At 47.6% G+C, this 20,542-nt stretch overlaps 2 protein-coding genes across 2 annotated transcripts; both read right to left on the reverse strand.

Moving 5' to 3' along the window:
* Window positions 1-5,376: 5,376 nt before the first annotated feature.
* On the reverse strand, window positions 5,377-8,055 carry LOC133372841 (natriuretic peptides A-like). Its single transcript, XM_061601928.1, has 3 exons — window positions 7,963-8,055; window positions 6,180-6,509; window positions 5,377-5,426 (listed from the first exon to the last, which is right to left on the reverse strand). Exons 1-3 carry the CDS (start codon window positions 8,053-8,055, stop codon window positions 5,421-5,423), a joined length of 429 nt encoding a protein of 142 aa, XP_061457912.1. The 3' UTR covers window positions 5,377-5,420.
* Window positions 8,056-13,493: 5,438 nt separating this feature from the next.
* Window positions 13,494-18,704, reverse strand: LOC133372842 (natriuretic peptides A-like). Its single transcript, XM_061601929.1, has 3 exons — window positions 18,582-18,704; window positions 14,921-15,206; window positions 13,494-13,510 (listed from the first exon to the last, which is right to left on the reverse strand). Exons 1-3 carry the CDS (start codon window positions 18,702-18,704, stop codon window positions 13,494-13,496), a joined length of 426 nt encoding a protein of 141 aa, XP_061457913.1.
* Between the last annotated feature and the right edge of the window lie 1,838 nt (window positions 18,705-20,542).

Below are 20,542 nucleotides of genomic sequence, written 5' to 3' on the forward strand. Positions count from 1 at the left end.
GCCAAAGAGGGGGCTTCTGCCCCCCCCAAATTCCAACAACTTGTCATGGAACAGGCACAGCCACTTTGGCATCTTGGCGCATCCAGCTAGCTTGTTTTGCACATTCCTCCTTTCGCTGGCACAAAAGTGTTACCTTTTCACGACTTTGTAAGATGTGCCCCCCACCCTGAGCTGTTGGCTTCAAGGCTTTGGCAAAACATCTCTGTGCTTGAGCAGACTTGTTCTGTTTTTTCTTTGACTTCCCCAGTTTTGGCATCCGAGCGATGCCCAGGTCGAGCAGCCGTACTTTATTTTCAGAATGCAAATTGCCCGAGAGGTTTCGAGGCCACGCTGTGGGGTGTCAATTCTGTTGACAGAGCTGCTGCCTTGTATGGGCCAGTGTGGGACCCCTTGCTTCTTCCCTGTCAGGATGAGACATGTCTCCGGTCTCCCTCTCCTGCTGACATGGGGCTTGTTAGAGGAGTTAGACGCTGAGCTATACGCTGCCTTTTCCTTATCTCTGTGCTTCTTAAGTTTTCATGGTCTTGACAGTTCCTGTAGAGATGCTTGCTGTTTTCTTTTAATGGTGTGTGTGTGTCTGTTGGGGGAAGTGTGTGTGTGTGTAGTGTGAGGTTTTGAAGACAACTTCCTCTGTATTGTCAGAACACAGCAAGGTGACTCTTAAGGGCGTAATTGTGACTTTGTCGCAGCTGATTCACCTTCCTCCTTCTTAAAAAAAAAAAGGAGGTAGGCCATGCAAGAATTGCTTTGTGTTTATATGTGGCTGCGAAGAGGCTCAATGGGTGAAACCTGCGTAGATTTTGTCGGTCACTGGACACCATGTCTTCTGGAGTTCGTTCTCTCTGTGTGTGTGTGTGTGTGTGTGTGTGTGTGTGTGTTGGGGGGGAGTGCATTTCTTTGGTTTAGATAGTTGCACATCTGTAAAACGTGTGACGCCCGATGCAGGCAGACTAGGCATTGGCCGGTTCCTCCTCTCCACCCCCATGTCTCTTATCCAAAACATAATAGGAAAGGTATTGCTTTTCTGTTGAAGGGTTTTTTGTGTGTGTGCCTCTGGGAGAATCTTAATCCCGCCACCTCTTTTTTTTGGCAAAGGGTAGCAGGTGGAATCCTTGTCATTTTGCAAAGTTTAAAAATGACCGGGGGGGGGCAGTTTGCCAGAATGTGACACTATAATCTCTCGTATTGCAAGGAGAGTTCCTCGCTCCCCCAGTCTCTTTAGAAATGCCATGATGCAACTTTTTAAAAACATTTTTTCTTGCCTTGCACCCACTACTTAAAGCTAGTTTTCCTAAACAAATGCCAAAAGCTTGACCAGAACTGTTGGCACCCTCCCCAACTCTTCTCTCCCCCCCCTTTCCTCCGGCCAATCCTCCCTAGAGATCTCAAGGCTGGACTCCAAATGGGCAGAGAGCACCCGGATCCTTAGATCAGTGTTTAATTTAAGCCTGGGGAAACCTAGGAGAGAGACCCTTGCGTTCTTTCCTCTGTGGTTGGTTGTGCAGTGTGACACCCCCACACACACACACTCTTTCCTCCCGTTATGAGCCATTCCATGGGTAACCCCCTCAACGTTTTGTTAATGTCTGCATTTCTTTTTCCCAAGGGTAGCGGTTGTTGCCGGATGATGGAAACAAATTTTGCTGTGTACATAATTTTTTTTAACCCTGTGTAAGATACATTTTTTTATTTGACCGCTTATGGTGTTTAACCATGATCATCCTCTTTAAAAAGAAAGAAAGAAAATAAATTAAATTTCCTTTTGTGCGTCTTCATGGATTTCCTGCGTCTTTATGACTGTTATTTCCCCCTCTTCCTCGTCATGTTTCAGTTAATTGACTTCATTTGTTAGGTCCCTTCTATTGCAAGGACAGGGAACATCTGTGCCTCTCCTGATGCTATTGGAGTCCTAACTCCCATGAGCCTTAGCATGGCCAATGGTCAGGGATGATGCATGTCTCCCCCTATAAAGACAGTTGGTGTAGTGGTTAGAGTGTCGGACCAAGGACCTGGGAGGCCAGAGTTCAAATCCCCGCTCAGTTATGAAGCTCATTGGCTGTAACCTTGGGCCAGTCACTGTCTCTCAGCCTAACCTACTTCGCAGGATTGTTGTGAGCGTAAAAGGAGGAGGGAAAGAACCGTGTTTGTACACCACCTTGAGTTCCTTGCAAGAAAGGTAGGAGATAAATGTACAAATAAAGTTGTAGTCCAGCGACACCCGAAGGGCCACAGGGTCTCGCCTCCTGCCTTATTATGTTGCCACTTTAATGAGAGGGGGAGAAAGGTTGTAGCCACTGAGATATAGAAGGGGCCACAGCTCTGGGGTGAAGCGCCTGCTTTGCAATGCAGAAGGTCCCAGGTTCGATCTCCAGGTAGGGCTGGGAATGTCCCCCGTCTGAAACCTGGAGAGCCACTGCCAGTCAGTGTAGACAGTACTGAGCTAGATGGACCAATGGTTTAACTTGATAAAAGGCAGCTTCCTGTATCTTAAGGGAAGGGCTGTAGCTCACAGAGTCTGTTTTGTGTGCAAACGATCCCTGGTTTGATCTGCAGCGTCTCTAGCTAGGGCTGGGAAAGGCCCTTTTCTGAAATCCTCGAAAGCTGCTGCCAGCCAGTGCTGACTGGGTGTGATGAAACTCCGTCTCAGCCCAAGGGCCTCATTCCTTGGTGTGCAGCGTGGGGCACGTGCGTGGGGCAAGAGTGGGCAGAGCAACAAGTGTGACTTTTGCCTTTGTTCCTTCGGCTTGTTTCTCTGCATCTCTATCCACCGCCCAGACAAGGAAGAGGCATGATTGCAATTCGAGGGCGCATTCCAACCAAGCACAGACACTCGAGGGTGCAGAGTAGGGTCTGTAAGGGGAGGGTGTGGCTTGGGTAGAGGGGGGTGGCTAGACACAGGGTATGACCTGCCTCAAAGCACCTGCATGGCAGGATTTGGGCCTGAGATTCCCCAGCTGTCAACATTTGATGGAGATTTGCTGAAGCCCAGCTAAAGAGAAGCGTTTCTTGCTGTCTCCATCAGCCTGTGGTCCTATGTAAGGGCAGAGTCTGGGGAACTGAGCTAGGGTCTTCATGCAAGTAGATAGTAAAACAAGCACTGAGTGCATTTCGTTTGTGGGAACGCACCATTTCATGTAGCAATTTTAAAGAACCCCGAAGGTTGTCTGGGAATGGGTGTCCTTTACCACGTTGCAGTTGTGAGATGCTTTGAGGAAACAAGGCTGAATGTGTTGACCTCGCTTTGAGCGTGGGTGGTGGCAAGGGCATAAATTCCTCGCCTGTGGCAACCTGTGGCATTCCAGTGTGCATGTGGGAGATGTTCAGCTTACACTCATTGATAATAAAACACACAAAAGCACTTTGCTCCTTAAAACCATAGCTATTTAATTGCATCTGCTTTACCATAGCTGTCTCTGGTGGGTGAAGGCTAAACAGGCTGTGCATGTGAGAACAGTAGATGACTAACCCCCTGCTCCCCCTCCACTCTGATTCACAACTTCTTTTGATGCTAGTTCTCCAAGGGCAGGTCTTGCAGGACATGTTGCATACCAAAATCTTACTTATTTCTTAGGTGTCTAAAATCTACTTGAATTTTTTGCTCCCTTTACACAATGCTTAAATAATTAGGAGAGAGGAAGGGGGGAGGACTTAATGAAATCCCTAATCCCCATCCTCCTGCCTTCTTCCAATCTTAGCCAAATAGCCAGCTTCCAAAAAGCAATTAAAAAACTTGTCATAAAAGATAAAAGCCTTTGTTGCTCCTTGTCTCTAACTCAAGCACCGGTTTTGTGAATACCTACCTTGCCCTCTCCAGAGGAGATAGCCTGCTTCTCAGGTCCTAGCTAAGCCCCTAACTTCCTGGTTGCTAATCTCCAGCGACTTTCAGATCAGGGATGGGGAACTGTGGTCCTGCAGATGTTGCTGGATTCCAGATCCCATCATTCTCTGGCCATTAGCCATACTGACTAGTGCTGGTAGGACTTGGAGTCCATCAACATCCGGAGGGCCACAGATGTTCCCCACCCCTGTTCTCAAGTAGAAAAGGTGGACTGGGCTTTGTTTTTGGCACGTGTGCTTCAGAAGCACTCGAAGCGCCTCGGGAGCTTTCCGCGATTCCCGGAACAAACCCGAACTTTTCACTGTAACTAATCTTGGAGCTATGGAAGGGAGCAAGGATTGTCCCTAACCATGAGCTCAGCCTCTGAAAAAGCAGTATTAGATTGAGACCAAGAGCCCCCAATTTGTTTTGCATGTGGGGGTGAGGGCACACAGGGTCCTGTCAGCCACAAATTTGGGGTTGGTTGACATGGCCAGCCAAAAATGTGAGACTCCCCCATCCTTGTCCTCTGTAGAAGTAGAAGGGAGGCTGGTCTTCTAATCTGCCAGCCCCCCCCATACAATGACATTTCATTGGCTCCCCCAGTTTCTGTTTTGTCTGCTGTGGTGAGACAATTAGGGAAGGGAAGTTTGAGATACTTAATAGACCCCCCCAGCTTTCCCCTCCCAGCCTTAGACCTCCAGCTCTTGGAGTATCCCATCAGCTCTGACCATTGGCCATGCTGGCTGGGGCCGATGGGAGTTGGAGTCCAGCAACGCCTTGGAGCAGCCTTTCCCAACCAGTGTGCCTCCAGATGTTGTTGGACCACAACTCCCATCTTTCCTGACCATTGGCAATGCTGGCTGAGGCTGATGGGAGTTGTGGTCCAACAACATCTGGAGGCACACTGGGTGGGAAAGACTGCCTTGGAGGGATTCCAGGTTGGGAAAGGCTGCATGAGAGCAAGCCAGCTTTCTGGGCTGGGAGACTAGGCGAGACGGAGCCTGGTCTCTGGCCGTGGTGCTGAACTCGTTTTTAAATTCCTTCGGAGAGCAAGGAAATGCAGCAGACTGTCCGTTTGATTATTTGTGCTGTTAAGCAAACAGAACCAATTCATGTTACAAAGGGAGAACCTAAGGAGCGTCCTGCTGCTGGATCAGGCCAGCGGCCCATCTAGTCCAGCATCCTGTCCTCACAGTGGCCAACAGAGATGCCCATTATGGGAAGCCCACAAGCAAAACCTGAGTGCAACAGCATGTCAGATTTCTTTCCTGCCCGGTCCTGAAAGCGCCCAGTAGGTTACAAGTTGCATTCTGTCTTTGCTTCCATCTTCACAATGACCCTCTGAGGCTTCTACAGGGAGGAAAGGTGGGAGATAAATCAAATAAATAAATAAAATAAGTTGCGCCAAGAGTGGGGGGGGGACGCTGGTGAATTGTCTGCACGCCAAGGAGGTTGTGTTTTCTTTGGTAGAACTAGCTGTAAGTATCTTAATAAGGTTCAGGTGTCTCGATGTCTATGTGTGGGGTGGGGAAAGGTTTGGAAGTTGATTGTTGTCGGGGACGGATGATGAAGGTGTTGATTCAGGTGTTCAGACTGAGCTTCAGTTCTGCAAGAAGGAAGAGAATTAATGATGGGTGTCTATTACAAAGCCAATTAGGAGTGTCAGACCTGTGTTCAAGCTGAATTGTCTTTTACTGGGGGCAGGGGCGGGTGGTAAGCTGGGGCAGTTTATAAGTTAAAACCAGTTAAATAAATAAATGGATGGGTAGAAGAAACAACATAAAATGATGGGCCAGAAAATCTTCCCTCGAAGCTGGCTTTCAACGAAAGGCTCCAGCTCTTAACTGGCAACGTTCCCCAGTTTCTACCTCTTTGCTGTTTTAAAGCTCTCTGGCTTTCCCCTATTAACATTAAAGCATAAGACAAGCCTGTTAGAGCAGGCCAGTGGCCCACCTGGTCCAGCATCCTGTTCTCACAGTGGCCAACCGGATGCCCCAGAGCAAAACATGAGTGCAAGAACACTCTCCCCTCCTGCGGTTTCCAGCAGCTGGTATTCAGAGACACTGCTTCCAACCGTGGAGGCAGAGCATCGCCATCATGGCTAGTAGCCACTGGTAGCCTTCTCCTCCTCTGTGAATGTATCTAATCCTCTTTTAAAGCCCTCCAAGTTGGTGGCCTACTGTGGGAGCGAATTCCATCGTTCCACTTTGCACTATGTCCATAAATTCTAGTGTTACAAGAGGGGGCGTTTCTTTTTTCCTTTGTCCAGTTTCTCCACGCCATGCATAATCTTATACACTTCTACCCCATCACCTCTGCTCCGCCTTTTCCACGGCAAACCTTTCCCCACGCCTCTTACCCTGTTCCTGTTGCAGCCAAGGCCACTTGACGACCCTATTCTATCCAGCCTTTGGCCGAAACAATTCGAGAACCGTTCGATGCTGCGCGGCGAGTTGACAAGTCCTCTTAATTTGTTCTTCCCGGCTGCTGGAGCCCTCTCTGGTGACTGCTCCCACTCGCCGCGGCTGAAGGTGCCTTCACTCTGGGGCCTCGAGTATTCGTTGTCCCAGGAGGCAACGTCTGGGGAAGCGTCTCTGGCTATTTCATCATTTGGTTCGTTCAAACCTTGGCTAAGCCCCGTCTCCCTTTCTTCAGATTCCAGTTTGTCTTCCAGTCGCTCCAGAAGGACCTGGATTTGATAGGAAATGAAAACTGTGTCATGACTGCAAGCAAAGCTACGTGCTTGAACATGGAAATAAGTCATCTTAAAGTTGGTACTTGTCATTGCCCCCAATATGTGGAAAGGAGCTGAGTACACACCATATATTTAAAGCACATTTCCCCACTCCCCCAGAATCCTGGGAACTGTAGTTTGCTAAGAGTGCTGGGAGTTGTAGCTCTGTGAGGGGTAAACTACAATACCAGGATTCTTTTTTGGGTGGGGGGGTGAGGATGTGCAGAGTGTATGGTGGGTATGCAGCCAGTGTGGTCGTATTTGATGCACACTCTGGCATTAGTTGTGAAAGGCATTAACCAGCTGCTGTTTGTGCATCTGTGCCTGTGCTATATAGCCATGGGGTAGAAAAATGACAGGCTAAGTGCCTATCTAATCCAGCATCCTGTTCCCACAGTGGCCAACCGGCAGCTCCAAAGCAGGACTGGAGCACAATAGTGCTCTCCTCACTTGGGTTTTCCAAGCAACTGGCATTCAGAGGCAGACTGGAGATATAACAATTGCTGTCTTGCCTAGTAGCTACTGATAGCCTTCTCCACCATGAATTTGTCTACTTCTCTTTTAAAGCCAGCCAACTCAGTGGCCGCCTCTTGTGGGAGTGAATTCCATAGTTCAACCCTGCACTGTGGTGCAGACGTTTTTCCTTGTGTCTGTCCTAAATCATCCATCATTCATTGGATGTCCCCGAGTTCCGAAATGAAAAAGCCCCCCAATGTTGTAACTTTTGCCTCAAAGGCAAGTTGCACCAGTTTGAAGAAGAGAGTGAAGTGGGGGGAGACAGAGAGAGATTAAATCTCAAAGCTCCGTGAAGCAAGGCATCTGTACCCAGACACATCCAAAATAGCACTGCGCTTTAAGTCAATGGCCAGAGGCCCACGTCCTAGCCTGACACTCTAAACCACTACACCACACTGGGTTGCATCCAATGACATTTTACTTAGAGCTGACCCCCTGAAATGAATGAAGATAAGTTGTCGCTTCTTACTCTCCTTCCACACACGTCTCAAGGCGATGTACAAAATTCAGTAAAAACAGCTGAAACCAACGCAGGAAAACAACATCAAATCAACTTAACGATACAAAAAGGGCATTCATGGCAGAGACTTAGTCATCCCACTTGGAAAATGTGTTGGAATAGAAATTGTTTCCAGAAAGCACAGGTTGTGGACGCCTGTCGTTTTCTTGATAGGGATGCTGTTCCATAGAATGGAGGCAGCCAGCTTAAAAGCTCCGCTCCGAGTGTCTGCGGAGGGGGCTTCTGAAGTCTTTGGAACGTGTAGGGGAAGTGAACCGTACCCATTAGCTTCAGGGGGTCTGCTCTGAGTAGCACTAGCATTTGATACAAGGCTTTGGTTCTCTCAATCAATCCAGAACCCGGAACGCAGAGTCCTGCTCAACCGTCTCTTACCTTGAGATCTGCTAGATCTGAACCGTAGACAGGATGGGCCTTGGCTCTGCCTCGAAGATGACCACCAACAAACAGGATGAGCAGGACTTGCATTGTTAGTCCCATGACGATGTCTGCCTAGTTCCTGTTTTATCTTGTCCGCCTCCTGGTCAGTCCAAAGCCTGACTTTCCCGCATCTTTATATACCGGTGGGACCAGCAAATGTTGACACCCGGAGAATGAGCCCCATCACATTCCTTCACCTGCTCTTGATAAGGGATCAGGGCCGGCAGAATGTTTCCTTTTAAAGCGATCCCTGTTGGCCGGACAGGAAGCGTTTCTTGGCTTCCACGAACAGGATCTGTGGGCAGCCCCTTGTGACACGCCGCATTCCTGGTGGCTCTGCTGGAGCGGCTCCACACTTCGAAGGTGTGAACGAAGCTCCAGATCATCTCCCGGTCATATCTCTTTTGGAAGCAGCCTCTGGAGTGGACTGGCGACAGCAGGCATGGCAAGTAATCGGACAGCTGTCTGGCACATGTGTTGGGCTTCTGCACCCCAGCTGGTAGGACGCTGGTGCATCAGGTGCCCCATGCAATGAGAAGGTCAGGAATTGTCTGCGCAAGCTCCGGTGACGCTCAGGGGCAGAACGTCTGCTTTGCAGGCAGGAAGGCCCACTTTCAATCCCCATTGGCATCTCAGGGAAAGGCTGAGAATGCCCCCGTCTGAAACCCTAGGTAATACTGAGTGAGATGAACTGGCAGTCCTGACTTTACACAAGGCAACTTCCTATGTTTTTATTCAAATCGGCCCTTTATTCGGAACCATGAGGACTGGGGTTTTACTTTATTTTTTACAGAAAGGGTTCAGTCCCCATTGGCATCTCCAGGTAGGGCTGGGATGGAGTCTTGCCTGAAACCCAGAAGAGCCACTCCTTGTCCACCTAGGCCAGGTGTGAGGAACCTTTGGCCCTCCAAGTTGCTGAACGCCCACTCCCGTCAGCCCCAGCGAGCATGGGCAGTGGCCAAACATGATGGGAGCTGTGGTGCAGCAACGTCTGCAGGGCCAAAGGTTTCCCCGTGCCTGTGCAGACAGCACGGATTCATCCAGGACGCCCCTCAGTAAAGACGTCACCAACCTCCCATCGCTCTGTGCAATCTGTTGCCGCTCGGCGGCAGAGCATCTGCCTTGCATGCAGAAGGCCCCAGGTTCAATCCTTGGCATCTCCAGGTAGGGCAGGAAGAGGTCCCTGTCTGAAACCCTGCAGAGCTGCTGCCAGTCAGTGTAGACAATATTGTGCTAGAAGGGACCAGTGGTCTGACCAGGGACATTCCACCTTCCAATGTTCCTAACAAGGGCCAGAGGTCGGTGGTGGAGCAACACGGAAGGCCCGTGTTCAATCCCCAACAGCATCTCTAGGTAGGGCTGGGGATGTCTTCTGTCTGAAACCTTAGAGAGTTGCTGCATGTCAGTGTCGACAACACTGGGATATTTGGACCAACTGTCTGATTCAGCGTAAGGCAACTTCTAGCATCCCTTTGCTAGAAATTGACGAAACCCGCTTTAAAAACAATGCAGACACAACACCGGCATTGCCAGCTAGGTGAACTAAGGGCCTTATCATGCCCCAAACCTCCTGCGTGCTTGGCCACTGAGCTATGGTCCCCATGATGGAAGACAATTTATTTGGCTGTCCAAAGCTTAGGTGTCATTACTATAAGTCTCTGGGGTGAGGGAGAGGACCCTCAGGCCCAGAAGCCAAATGCGGCCCTCCAGACCTCTTTATGTGGCCCTTCGGACTTTCCCCCACCTGCACCCCCTCCCATCTCTGCTCTGTGCCTCCTTCGAGTGGCTGGCATATGGCCTTCAGCTGCAATAAGGCCACCTTGCTTGCCGAAATGGCGTGCAATACATCCGTACAAACTTGCAACTTTTGTGAGCCAGGAATGTCGGCCACTATATACAAAGGTATATCCATTGCCCCGCTCATGTTTTTTGCCTCTGACTACTCCCACCACTGGCATGCCCCACCCCGGAAAGGTTGCCCATCAGGACTGAGGCCCTTGAGCTGAAAAGAGCCCCCTACCCCTGCTCTACAACATGTGACTATTATAAAATAACACTCACCTGAAAAGAGGGACCTGCAGATTATTGACAGCAAACCTTTTCTTGCAACACTCGGCTTATTCATAGCTGTTCCACTTGATCATTTTGTGTCTCTGTGGTTCTCGAGGAGAAAGGTTGCCTCTCCAGGGAGAGGTAGCAAGAGTATTTGGGAGGGGGGAGTCCTTTTTCCTGCAAGGACATTGTATATGTCTTGATTTGGACAGGGAGGAGGTCAGATGTTTGTGAGACCTTTGCACCGATTCTTGCACAATAGCCATTTGTTGGGCAGTGTATCTCAAGGGTTAGAGAGCTTAGAGAAAAGGCAAGTAACAGGGGAGGGGGGATATGATAGAGGTGTATAAAATTATGCACAGCATGGAGAAAGTGGATAGAGAAAAGTTTTTCACCCTCATAAAACTAGGATTTGGGACATTCAATGGAGCTGAATGCTGGAAGATTCAGGACAGACCAAAGACAGGACGTCTTCACTCAGCGCAGAGTTAAAACTATGACATTCACTCCGACGAGAGGCAACGATGGCCACCAACTTGGATGGCTTTAAAAAAAGATTAGACACATTCATGGAGGAGAAGGCTGTCAATGGCTACTAGCCATGATGGCTACACTCTGCCTCCATAGTCTGAGGCAGTATGCTTCCAAATACCCGTTACTGGAAACCGCAGGAGGGGAGAGTTGCTATTGTGTTCAGGTCCCGCTTGGGGGCTTCCTTTGGGGGCATCTGGCTGGTCACTGTGAGGACAGGAGGCTGGACTAGAGGGGGCCCCATTGGCTTGATCCAGCAGCCAGGCTCTTCTTACATCCTAGTCCCCATATCCCTCCTATTTATTTATTTATTGCACTTGTATACCGCCCCATACCCGAAGCTCTCTGGGCGGTTTACAGCAATCAAGATCCTAGATCCCAACCTCTATTTTTAACCTTTTGTAAGTGTGATGTCCTCGATTCTTTAGGGTTCAGTTCTCTCCTTCTTCCCTGCAGGCCTTCAGAGTAGCGTGAGTGGAAACATGTCGTCTCTGGTGCGCATCCTGCTTGAGCACTGAGGACACAGTTCTGCAGCAGCTCAACTGGTAAGGTAGCTCTTGACTTGCTGATATTCCACCATGGTACAGTAGTCCTTCCCCCCCCCCCCCCACTCATACATGCAATCTGTTCTCTATTTATTCACCCTCTGATCTTTTAATTCGAGAGTGGGCAGGAAATGGCCACTTTGAGGGAAATTGCCTGGATTCTTTTGGGGGAAGGAGAATAAACACATTTAAACTCGATAGGCAAAAAGGGATAATTAACTCTAATCCTTTCTCAGTTTCATGAGAGAAGATGCTTTCACTCTCAATGGCCCTCCTCTTTGGGATTAATAATTTTTAGAGGCTCATGTTATTAGTAATTTTTCTTGTTGATTATTCTGTTTAATTATTATTTTTTTATATGGGATTGTTATAATTAAAAATGTAATTTGCTTTTATTCCAGTTATATTAATAGATAGATAGACAGATATAGTGGACAGCTACTATAGAATAAACCGGTGCAGCAGATGGGAATGGTGGTCCTGGCTGTGGCGATGAAGGTTTCAGGCCCTAAACTTTCAGTAGCAGTACTCAAGAAATAAAGCAGGGTGTTGCAACCATGTAATACTGGAGGGTATGGGGGTCATGTTTATGACACACATCCTTACCACATTAAAATAAACTCCCTGTAAGTAGAAAGCTAGCAATGAGCAGGCAATGCTAGAATGCTTACCTCCACTATGAGCTAGGTTTTTAGTTGCTGAGACGTTTATGTGAGCGTGTCCATGTAACATTTATGTAAGCATGAGCATTTAACAATGATGCTCACTCTCTCGCCACCTTTAATCTGAAGTGGAACAAGTCGTTGTGCACCTCGTTCCCCCCCTGCGTTTATAGGTCGGGCTTGCTGTTCTAGCCCACTTACATTAAGACTGCTCGCTTGACCCTTGGACCCTCTCATAACTTGGATCTAGGAGGAGATGCAGGTTCTCACAGACACAACCCATACACACGCCTCTCTATCAGTCACAACTCAAGGGTGCATTTCAGTCAGGCAAAAACACTCATGGTAGGCTCAGATAGGGCTGGGTAGGCTCATCAGAGAGAGACCAGGAGGGCTGCAGTTGACCCCCTTCTCAGGCTTGAGTCTGTTCCTCCCACCCACCCACCTTTAGCTAGTGCAGCCTTTCCCAACCAGTGTGCCTCCAGATGTTGTTGGACCACAACTCCCACCTTTCCTGACCATTGGCAATGTTGGCTGAGGCTGATGGGAGTTGTGGTCCAACAACATCTGGAGGCACGCTGGTTGGGAAAGGCTGAGCTAGACAGACTGATGGCCTGACTCAGGGTAAAACAGATTCCTACTCGAGTTAGGAGAATATAAGCTTGGTCCTTCTGTTTTTTGGCTAGTAAATTTGTGTGAGAAGAACTTGCTTCAGAAATCTTCCACCCAGAGATGGGCAGATCTGTCAATTTTGGTTGAAGAGAAACAAATGGCTCATTTTTTCCCATCTTAAGTTTGCTGCTCCATATTTCCATGTCAGTTTCAGGGTTTTTTTTAAAAAAAGTGCTTGTGAAAATCCATCAGCGTTTTAGGGTGAATTTCTCCAAATGTATACAATGGCATGCCATTTTGCCTAATACACAGATTTTTGCAAAGCAGTCTTCCCTGTTGTAATGATTTTTGTATGTTATATTCACTAGTATATGCCTTTTGTGCACACTTTACCCAGGTTTTATGTATTTTTGCATACATTAGTTAGCTGGGAAACTGCACCGCAAAATTCAGAAAAGTGCACATTTCAGATTTCCAAGGATGGCTGTGTTCTAGTTCATTATTATTTTGGAAAGCGCAAATTAGGCAGGTTTGCCTGTAAATGTGAGCTGAGTCTAATTTCTCTCCCTTTTCCAACTTCTAGCCGAACACTGAATTTGTTCCAATAGCAGTCAAAATTTCAGGCTGCCACATCCTGGTGCAACTTAGCAATATGGACTAGGAGCTTGCTTGGGCATGACTATGTAAATGACCCTAGTCTTTGAAAATGGCTCAAGAAAAATGTCCCCAGGTTTCTTTTCATCTGAAAGGGGGGGGGAAGGGTGCAGAGAGAGGGGGAGAATAAATCCAACAGCAGGAAAAAGGGCTAAGGTGTTTTTATTGATTCAAATAACCGTCTCGGTGCCAAAAGTAAGAAATTTTTTTTAGAAAACAAGAAGAAAAGAACACCCAAACAAGCAAGAGGTCAAGTAAATAAATAAATTAATAAATAAATAAATAGGTGGAAAACGTTCCTTCCATTCCGGAGGCTTCTGGAAAAGCATCCTTTGAGCAGAGAGCGTCTTCGCAAACCCACACGACATCGAAAGGCCAGATCCTTCTAGGGCAGGGTGGGTGGGATGACTGGGGCAGGGGGAAGCCCATTTTAAATCCGCCTCGTCCCTGGAAGGAAACAATTAAAAAGCATTAAAGGTGGAGGCACCTCAAAAGGCAAGATGATCTTGAAGAACATTGAAGAGTCTGGCTGCTAGATCAGGCCAAAAGCGGGGCCCATCTAGTCTAGCGCCTTCTCCTCACAGTAGCCAATAACCACAGGGAAGGTTAATTGGAACCTTGGCTCTCTCTGTGTGTGTGTGTGTGTGTGTGTGTGTGTGTGTCTGTCTGTCTGTCTGTCTGTCTGTCTGTCAGTCCGGGTACTATTTTCCCACTTGAAACAGCACCCCTCCAAAATGGACTCTGCCTTTGCCACAGCTGTAATTTTGCCGTGTCTCCCACTGACTCATTCCATAGCTCCCAAGATGGGTTGATATTGCAAAATGGCCTGCCTTGAAGAGGGGGCTGCCTGTTGCAACTCTCTATGAGTTGCTGTTCTGAGCGTCGGGCGCAACTCTTTACCCTGGCCTTTGGCACTTGAGACATATGTTTTCAGGACCCACCCTGTTTCCTGTGATTATAATTTGTTGATTGGTTTTTTATTGCTGGGGAAGGGTGGGTAATATATATCGTTGTTGTCAGTCAGGAGGATTTGCAGCTGCAAGAGCGAAGTGATTCAGAGGAGCGAAAGAAGCATGCATCTGTTATCAAAAGTTGGGGAAATGCCATTCCGTAGCCCGCCTCATTAGGAGGCCTGTGATGTTCCTATATTAATGTATATATGGTAAGTGTCGGTTGTTTAGAAGATACATGGTAAGTGGAGTGAAAGAGGAGGGGGAGTGAATGGGCAGTAGAATGCGAGATGATTGGCTGAGTGTTTAAAATGGCTGAATGTATAAAAGGAGGAGTGAGAGTGGAATCTGGGGGGGAGAAGAGAAAGAGTGGATTGCTTGGTGGGGTTTAGAGAGTTGTTTACCAGGAGAGCGTGGAGAAGGAGGGGGGTGGAGTTCAGATTAGTATTGAGTAAAACCATATGCTTATGTGCCTTAAGAAGAAATCTTGTTAATCTTGTTAGCTTTGTTATCTGTAATAAATACTTAATTTGGTTTACCAAAGGCCTGATCCTTGGCTGGGGTTTCACAGACCAGAAGGGAGGGTAAGGTAATGACCAAGGCTGAAGGGGAACTGTAACAAATGGTGGCAGCGGTGAAGAGAATAACAATACCAGTATTCAGAGTCTCTGGGAATACTAGTATTAGGACGTGACTGGTGGTTGCCTAGCAGGGGGATCTGTTGAGATCTGTGCTAGAGCGGGGAGAGAAAAAATAAAATAAAGGACAGTCTGGACTGGTGGAGTCCCTGGTGGTGCCTAGAGACAGGCAGTAACCACGAGCAGGTAGGAACCTGACAGGGAGAGCCAGGGAAGGGCGCCACAAGGCCTACTGCAGATCTGACGGCATGAAAGGAGGGGGGGGTTACCTTTGCATCCCATGCCACTCACTGACCCGATCCGGTCCAGTCTCCTTCCGAAACAGCCAGATTCCCTCATGCTCTTTGTAGTCTGAAGCCCCCTCATGCGCTTAAGCAAGGAGCTCCTGTCGGAGTGGAAGGGCACGGACTCGACCCCCATCTCAAGCCGCTGGCTGTTGCTGCCATCCGGGAACTCTGACAGACTCTCCCTTTGGCTTTCAGGCTCATCGAGGTCAGGGTTGTTTTGCAGATCTTCCATCAAGGAGATTTTTTCCTCTAACCTCTCCAGGAGGGTCTAGAATGGAAAGTGAACGCATCGTTAGTCTGATTTGGGACAGGCAAATCTGCCCGTTTCATGTCCTTGACATTTCACATCAGTTTGTGATTTTTAAAAAAAAAAGTCCTTGTGAAAATTCAGCAACATAGTGCGAATTTCTCTGAATATATATACCTTTTTCTGTACAATTTTGTCCAATAAAATGCATTTTTTGCCAGGCAGTTTCCTCTAATAGAATGCACTTTGGCATGCTCTGTTCATGAACGCACGTGTTTTTAATGCATACTTCACCCAATACTGTGTATACATTTTTGTACACGTTGTTTGGCTTGAGAAATATATGGCAAAATTTGGAAAAATGCACATTTCGAAGGATGGCTGTGCTTTGGTTGCATCTTGCTTCGGAAAGTTAGATTTTGATAGGTTTGCCTTGAAAGGCAAATTGAATTGAATTTCTCCCCCATCTCCAGTCATATGTGGCCCTGGATTTCTTCCAAACCCTGTCCTCTAGCTAATATTTTGCCTTTCTGTCTCTCTCAGTGATTCCAGTCCTGAATTTTCGACCCTGAACTTAATGGCCTATGCCCCCAACCTTTAAATGCCCATGTTTCTCTACACACACACGTATGCAGAGCCATTCCTTGCTTTAAAACTGCCCCTTAGCTCCCGATACGTTAGAACAAAAATCAAACTGTACCAACCATGTTTCTTTTTTTAAAAAGGAGTGATAGTCTGAGCATGTGCAGTTTTTCGTGAATATGACCCAACAGTGTGATGTGGCTGCAAAAAAGGCAAACGCTATTTTAGGCTGCATTAACAAAAGTATAGTTTCCAAATCGCGTGAAGTATTCGTTCCCCTGTATTCGGCACTGCTTAGGCCTCATCTTGAGTACTGCATCCAGTTCTGGACACCGTAATTTTAGGATGCCAACAAACTGGAAGAGGTTCAGAGGAGGGCAACAAGGATGATCAGGAGTCTGGAAACAAAGCCTTATGAGGACTGAAAGAACTGGGCATGTTTAGCCTTGAGAGGAGAAGACTGAGGGGAGATATGATAGCAGTTTTCAAGTACTTGAAAGGTTGACCCACAGAGGAGTGCCAGGATCTCTTTTCGATCACCCTAGAGTGCAGGACACGGAATAATGGGCTCAAGTTAGAGGAAGCCAGATTTCAACTGAACGTCAGGAAAAACCTCCTAACTGTTAGAGTGGTAGGACAATGGAACTGATTACCTAGGGAGGCGGTGGGTCCTCCAACACTGGAGGCCTTCAAGAGGCAGCTGGACAGCTGCCTGTTGGGGATGCTTTAATTTGGATTTCTGCCTTGAGCAGGGGGTTGGATTGGATGGCCTTATCGGCCCCTTCCAACTCTATGATTCTATGATTTTAAACTCACTGCAGTCCTGACTACAGGTGTGAAATGGGGCTTTGTGTCTGCTGCCCTAGTGCTAAACGCATTTACTTGAGAATAAGCGCCAGGTTGTTGTAGAAACATGCTCCGAAATCTGCCCTTTCCTTTTTCTCATAAGCATTCGGGTGTGTCCTAGCCACACAAATCCAGTGTGTGTATGTGTGTGTGTGTGAGAGAGAGTTTGCATGTCTCCCTTGATGCTTCTCCTTGCTCCTGACCCGTGATCTGTGTCCCACGGACAGGACCCTGCAGCTCTGCCTTGCCCTTGCATCAAATTGCAGGCTACTGTGCAACCTTGCTGCCTCCCCTCTTAGCAGAATCATCTCTTTGCCCCAAGGAAGGGGGAGGCAGGAGCCGTTACTGCGGCTGCCACCACCATTGCCTGCAAATGTCAGGGAGGCTTGTTGCACGCGACGCTGTCATCAAAGTTCAGGACAATCCCACCAAAATGTGGCCTAACCTTAGCCTAACCTGCCTCTAGGGATGGATGAATCGTAAATTACGTTTTCATTCCTCATTTTCCCCAAAATCTTAAATTAAACGCCGCCGAGATCACATCACACCAGTGTTGTTCGACCTACACTGGCTTCCAGTTGTTTTCCGAGCCCAATTCACGGTGTTGGTATTGACCTTTAAATCCCTATACGGTTTCGGCCCAGTTTATCTCACGGAGCGCCTTCAACGCCACCAATTATGCCGCCCGACAAGATCGGCCACACAGGGCCTTCTCTCAATCCCGCCAACAAAAACAGCCAGATTGGCGGGTACAAGAGAGAAGGCATTCTCAGTGGCGGCCCCCACTCTTTGGAACTCCCTCCCACAAGATCTCCGGCACGCCTCTTCCCTAAATGTATTTTGGAAAGCCTTAAAGACCTGGCTCTTTCAGCAGGCCTTCGGGGTATCCGGGGAGGGTTAATCGATATAATTGTAATGCCTCCTACCCAGTTTTAATATTGTTGTTGTAGATCTATTGTTTTTATTGTATTACTGTATTTTATTAATTGTATTTTAACAATTTTGTAAGTCGCCTAGAGTGGCCATTGGCCAGATAGGCGACGAAGAAATTAAATTTATTATTATTATTATTATTAAAAAAAAGTTTGTCGTGAAAATTCATCTGAATTTTAGTTCAAATCTCTCCTAATATATTTTTGTATGCAGTTTTGACTAATATGCAGGGTTTTTTTGCAAGCGATTTGCCTGAGTGTAATGCGTTTTTCTGTGTTCTTGTTAATTAATCATTTTGTGTGCATTTTGTTTGGATGAGGAACTGCATTGCAAAATTTGGAGAACTGCAAATGTCAAAGAATTATATTTCAGTTTTGTGTATTGGTTTGAGAAGTACGAATTAGGTAGTTTCCTCATTAAAAGGCAAACAGGATCAAATTCCTCCCCCCCCCCATCCTTACCTACCTCTCAGGGTTGTCCTGAGGATAAATGGGGTTGGAGAGAGAAGCACGTACGTCGCCTTAACTCCTTGGGGGAAAGGTGGGATATTAAAGGAATGACGGGGGATTAATGTATAAATCCCAGTTTGTTGCATGGAAACTCAATGGCTTCCTGCCGTGGCCCATTGGGAAATGTATTCTCTGTGAATTTTAAAAGCCAACCTAACATCCCGCGGCAATTAATTTGAATGTTCATAATGTCATGGTTGTGGAGGGCAAGGTCAACCAACCGTTGCAAGGAACATAAGGAGCGAACAGTGCAAAGGGGCCCGTCCGTTCCAGGATCCTGTTTCTGAAAGTGACCAGCCCTCCCCGATTGGTTACCTACAGCACTTGGGGCTCAGAGATAGACTGCCTCCGAACATGGAAGTTTCCATAGAAAATCTACCTTTCTACGAATTTGTCCAATCCTTGTCGAAGCTGGTTAGGCAGGTGGCCGTTGCCACAGATGGCCATGAATTCCATGAAGGTCATGACCCTGCCTATACTCTCAGTCTTGAGTCTTAAGTTTACAATCCACCTCCGTATTCCTTACCTCCATGCTGGCTAGCTCCTTGGCAGGGCTGAGGCTGTCGATGGGGTGGGCTGCCGAGCGCTGGAAGAAGCTGAAGAGGAACAGCACTGAGAAGCTGATGAAGAGTGAGCCCTTAGCATCCATGCTGTCAGGTCAGTCCACGGTGTAGATAGAGACGGTTGTATTTTTCCCTCTTCGGAGAGGATGGAGAAGTCTCTCTTGCTTTTCCCCCTTTGTCCTGTGCTGTCTGCTTCCCTCGGCCGGTCTTATATACCCTTTGGGCATGAGCTCTGCTTCCTTAGGTTATCAGCAGAATTATCTGGGGCACATTCCATTCGCCTTGCCGGCATGCAGCCCCTCCGAGAGAAGATGCACTTTATTAGGTGTCATTAGGCAGCTGATCCCCAGGCATGCGAGTCACAAGTCAGTGATTTCATGCCCTCCGCCTTCTCCGCTGATACTGGCCTCGGAGATTACACACACTTTCCCCAATTGGCATTCCCCCCCTGCCGCCTTTTCTTTCTTCCCCCACCCACCCCCTTCAAGACTTTCCTCACTTGATGATCTGGGGAGAGAAGATCCTCAAAACTTCCTGAAAATTCATCTTGGGGAAATTGCCCTGGTATTGCTAAAGGCTGATTTTCCGAAGGACGGCCCTAGAGTTTAAAAAAAAAAATGGAAATGGACTGCCTTCAAGTCGATCCAGACTTATGGCGACCCTACAATAAGGTTTTCATGGTAAGCGGTATTCAGAGGGGTTTACCATTGCCTCCCTCTGAGGCTGAGAGGCAGTGACTGGCCCAAGGTCACCCAGGGAGCTTCGTGGCTGTGTGGGGATTTGAACCCTGGTCTCCCAGGTCGTAGTCCAGTGCTCTAACCACTACGCCACACTGGCTGTCTTTCCAAAAAGGCCATTCCTATATATGGAATGATACGTCTAGGCTTGCTTCTTTTCTAGATCGCTTTGTCCCTTTCTGGGATTGTTCCCTGCAGGGCTTTAGCGTCATCGAGAGGAGTCATAGGTGAACATAGGCAGCTGCCTTAAATCCAGTCAGATCTTGCTTAGTATTGTCTACACTGGCTGGCAGCAGCTCTGCAGGGTTTCAGGGAAGGAATCTTTCCAGCCCTACCTGGAGACACCAATGGGGACTGAACCAGGGACCTTCTACATGTCACACAGGTGATCTCACCACTTAATCTTCTACGTACCTGGGTGTCATTCTCTTTGTCCCAGAGGCTAATGCAGGAGTAACAAAGCTGTGGCTCTCAGGTCGTATCTGGCCTCCAAAACATTTTCTTCTAGCCCACCTCAAAAAAAAAAAAATTAATTAATTGTTGTAAACCACCCAAAGAGCTTCGGCTATGGGTCGGTATACAAATGTAATAAATAAGTAAATAAATTAATTAATTAAAATTTATCGCTCCTGTGGGTCCCCAACAGTGATGTCACAATTGTAGTTGCCTTAAAATCTCCCCCCCACACACACTTGTCAATCTAAAAAATAAAAATAACAACTGAGAACTTAAAAAGGACCCTTCTGCTGGTTTAGGACAAAGACTCACTTTAGTCCAAATTTCTGCTTCTCACAGTGGCCAATCAGATGCCTCCATGAAGCCCATCAGCTTGGTGCAGGTGTAATAGCCCCTCCCCTTGCTCCTGGTTTCCCAGGACATGGCTTTTGAGTGTAGTGTGCACCTGAACGTGGAAGTTCCATATAGCCTTCATGACTAATATCCTTTGGAAGGCCCCCATGGATTTGTCTGATGCCCTTTTAAAGCCGTCGGAGCTGGTGGCCACCAACACATCTTGTGCAGCAAATTCCATAATTTAACTATCCTTTTATTTGTTTATTATTTGGTTTATATCCCGTCCTTCCTCCCAGCCGGAGCCCAGGGCGGCAAACAAAAGGACTAAAAATACTTTAAAACATTGTAAAAACAGACTTTAAAATATATTAAAACAAAACTCCTTTAAAAACATC

This window comes from Rhineura floridana, chromosome 18, assembly GCF_030035675.1.
Source record: "Rhineura floridana isolate rRhiFlo1 chromosome 18, rRhiFlo1.hap2, whole genome shotgun sequence".
Taxonomy (NCBI): Eukaryota; Metazoa; Chordata; class Lepidosauria; order Squamata; family Rhineuridae; genus Rhineura; species Rhineura floridana.

Excerpts from the sequence above, each read along its gene's own strand:
- LOC133372841 (XM_061601928.1), bottom strand. The coding sequence starts at position 8,055 with ATGCAAGTCCTGCTCATCCTGTTTGTTGGTGGTCATCTTCGAGGCAGA. Across the intron at positions 6,510-7,962 it reads CAGATCTAGCAGATCTCAAG|GTCCTTCTGGAGCGACTGGA; the intron begins GTAAGAGACGGT and ends TATCAAATCCAG.
- LOC133372842 (XM_061601929.1), bottom strand. The coding sequence starts at position 18,704 with ATGGATGCTAAGGGCTCACTCTTCATCAGCTTCTCAGTGCTGTTCCTC. Across the intron at positions 15,207-18,581 it reads AGGAGCTAGCCAGCATGGAG|ACCCTCCTGGAGAGGTTAGA; the intron begins GTAAGGAATACG and ends TTTCCATTCTAG.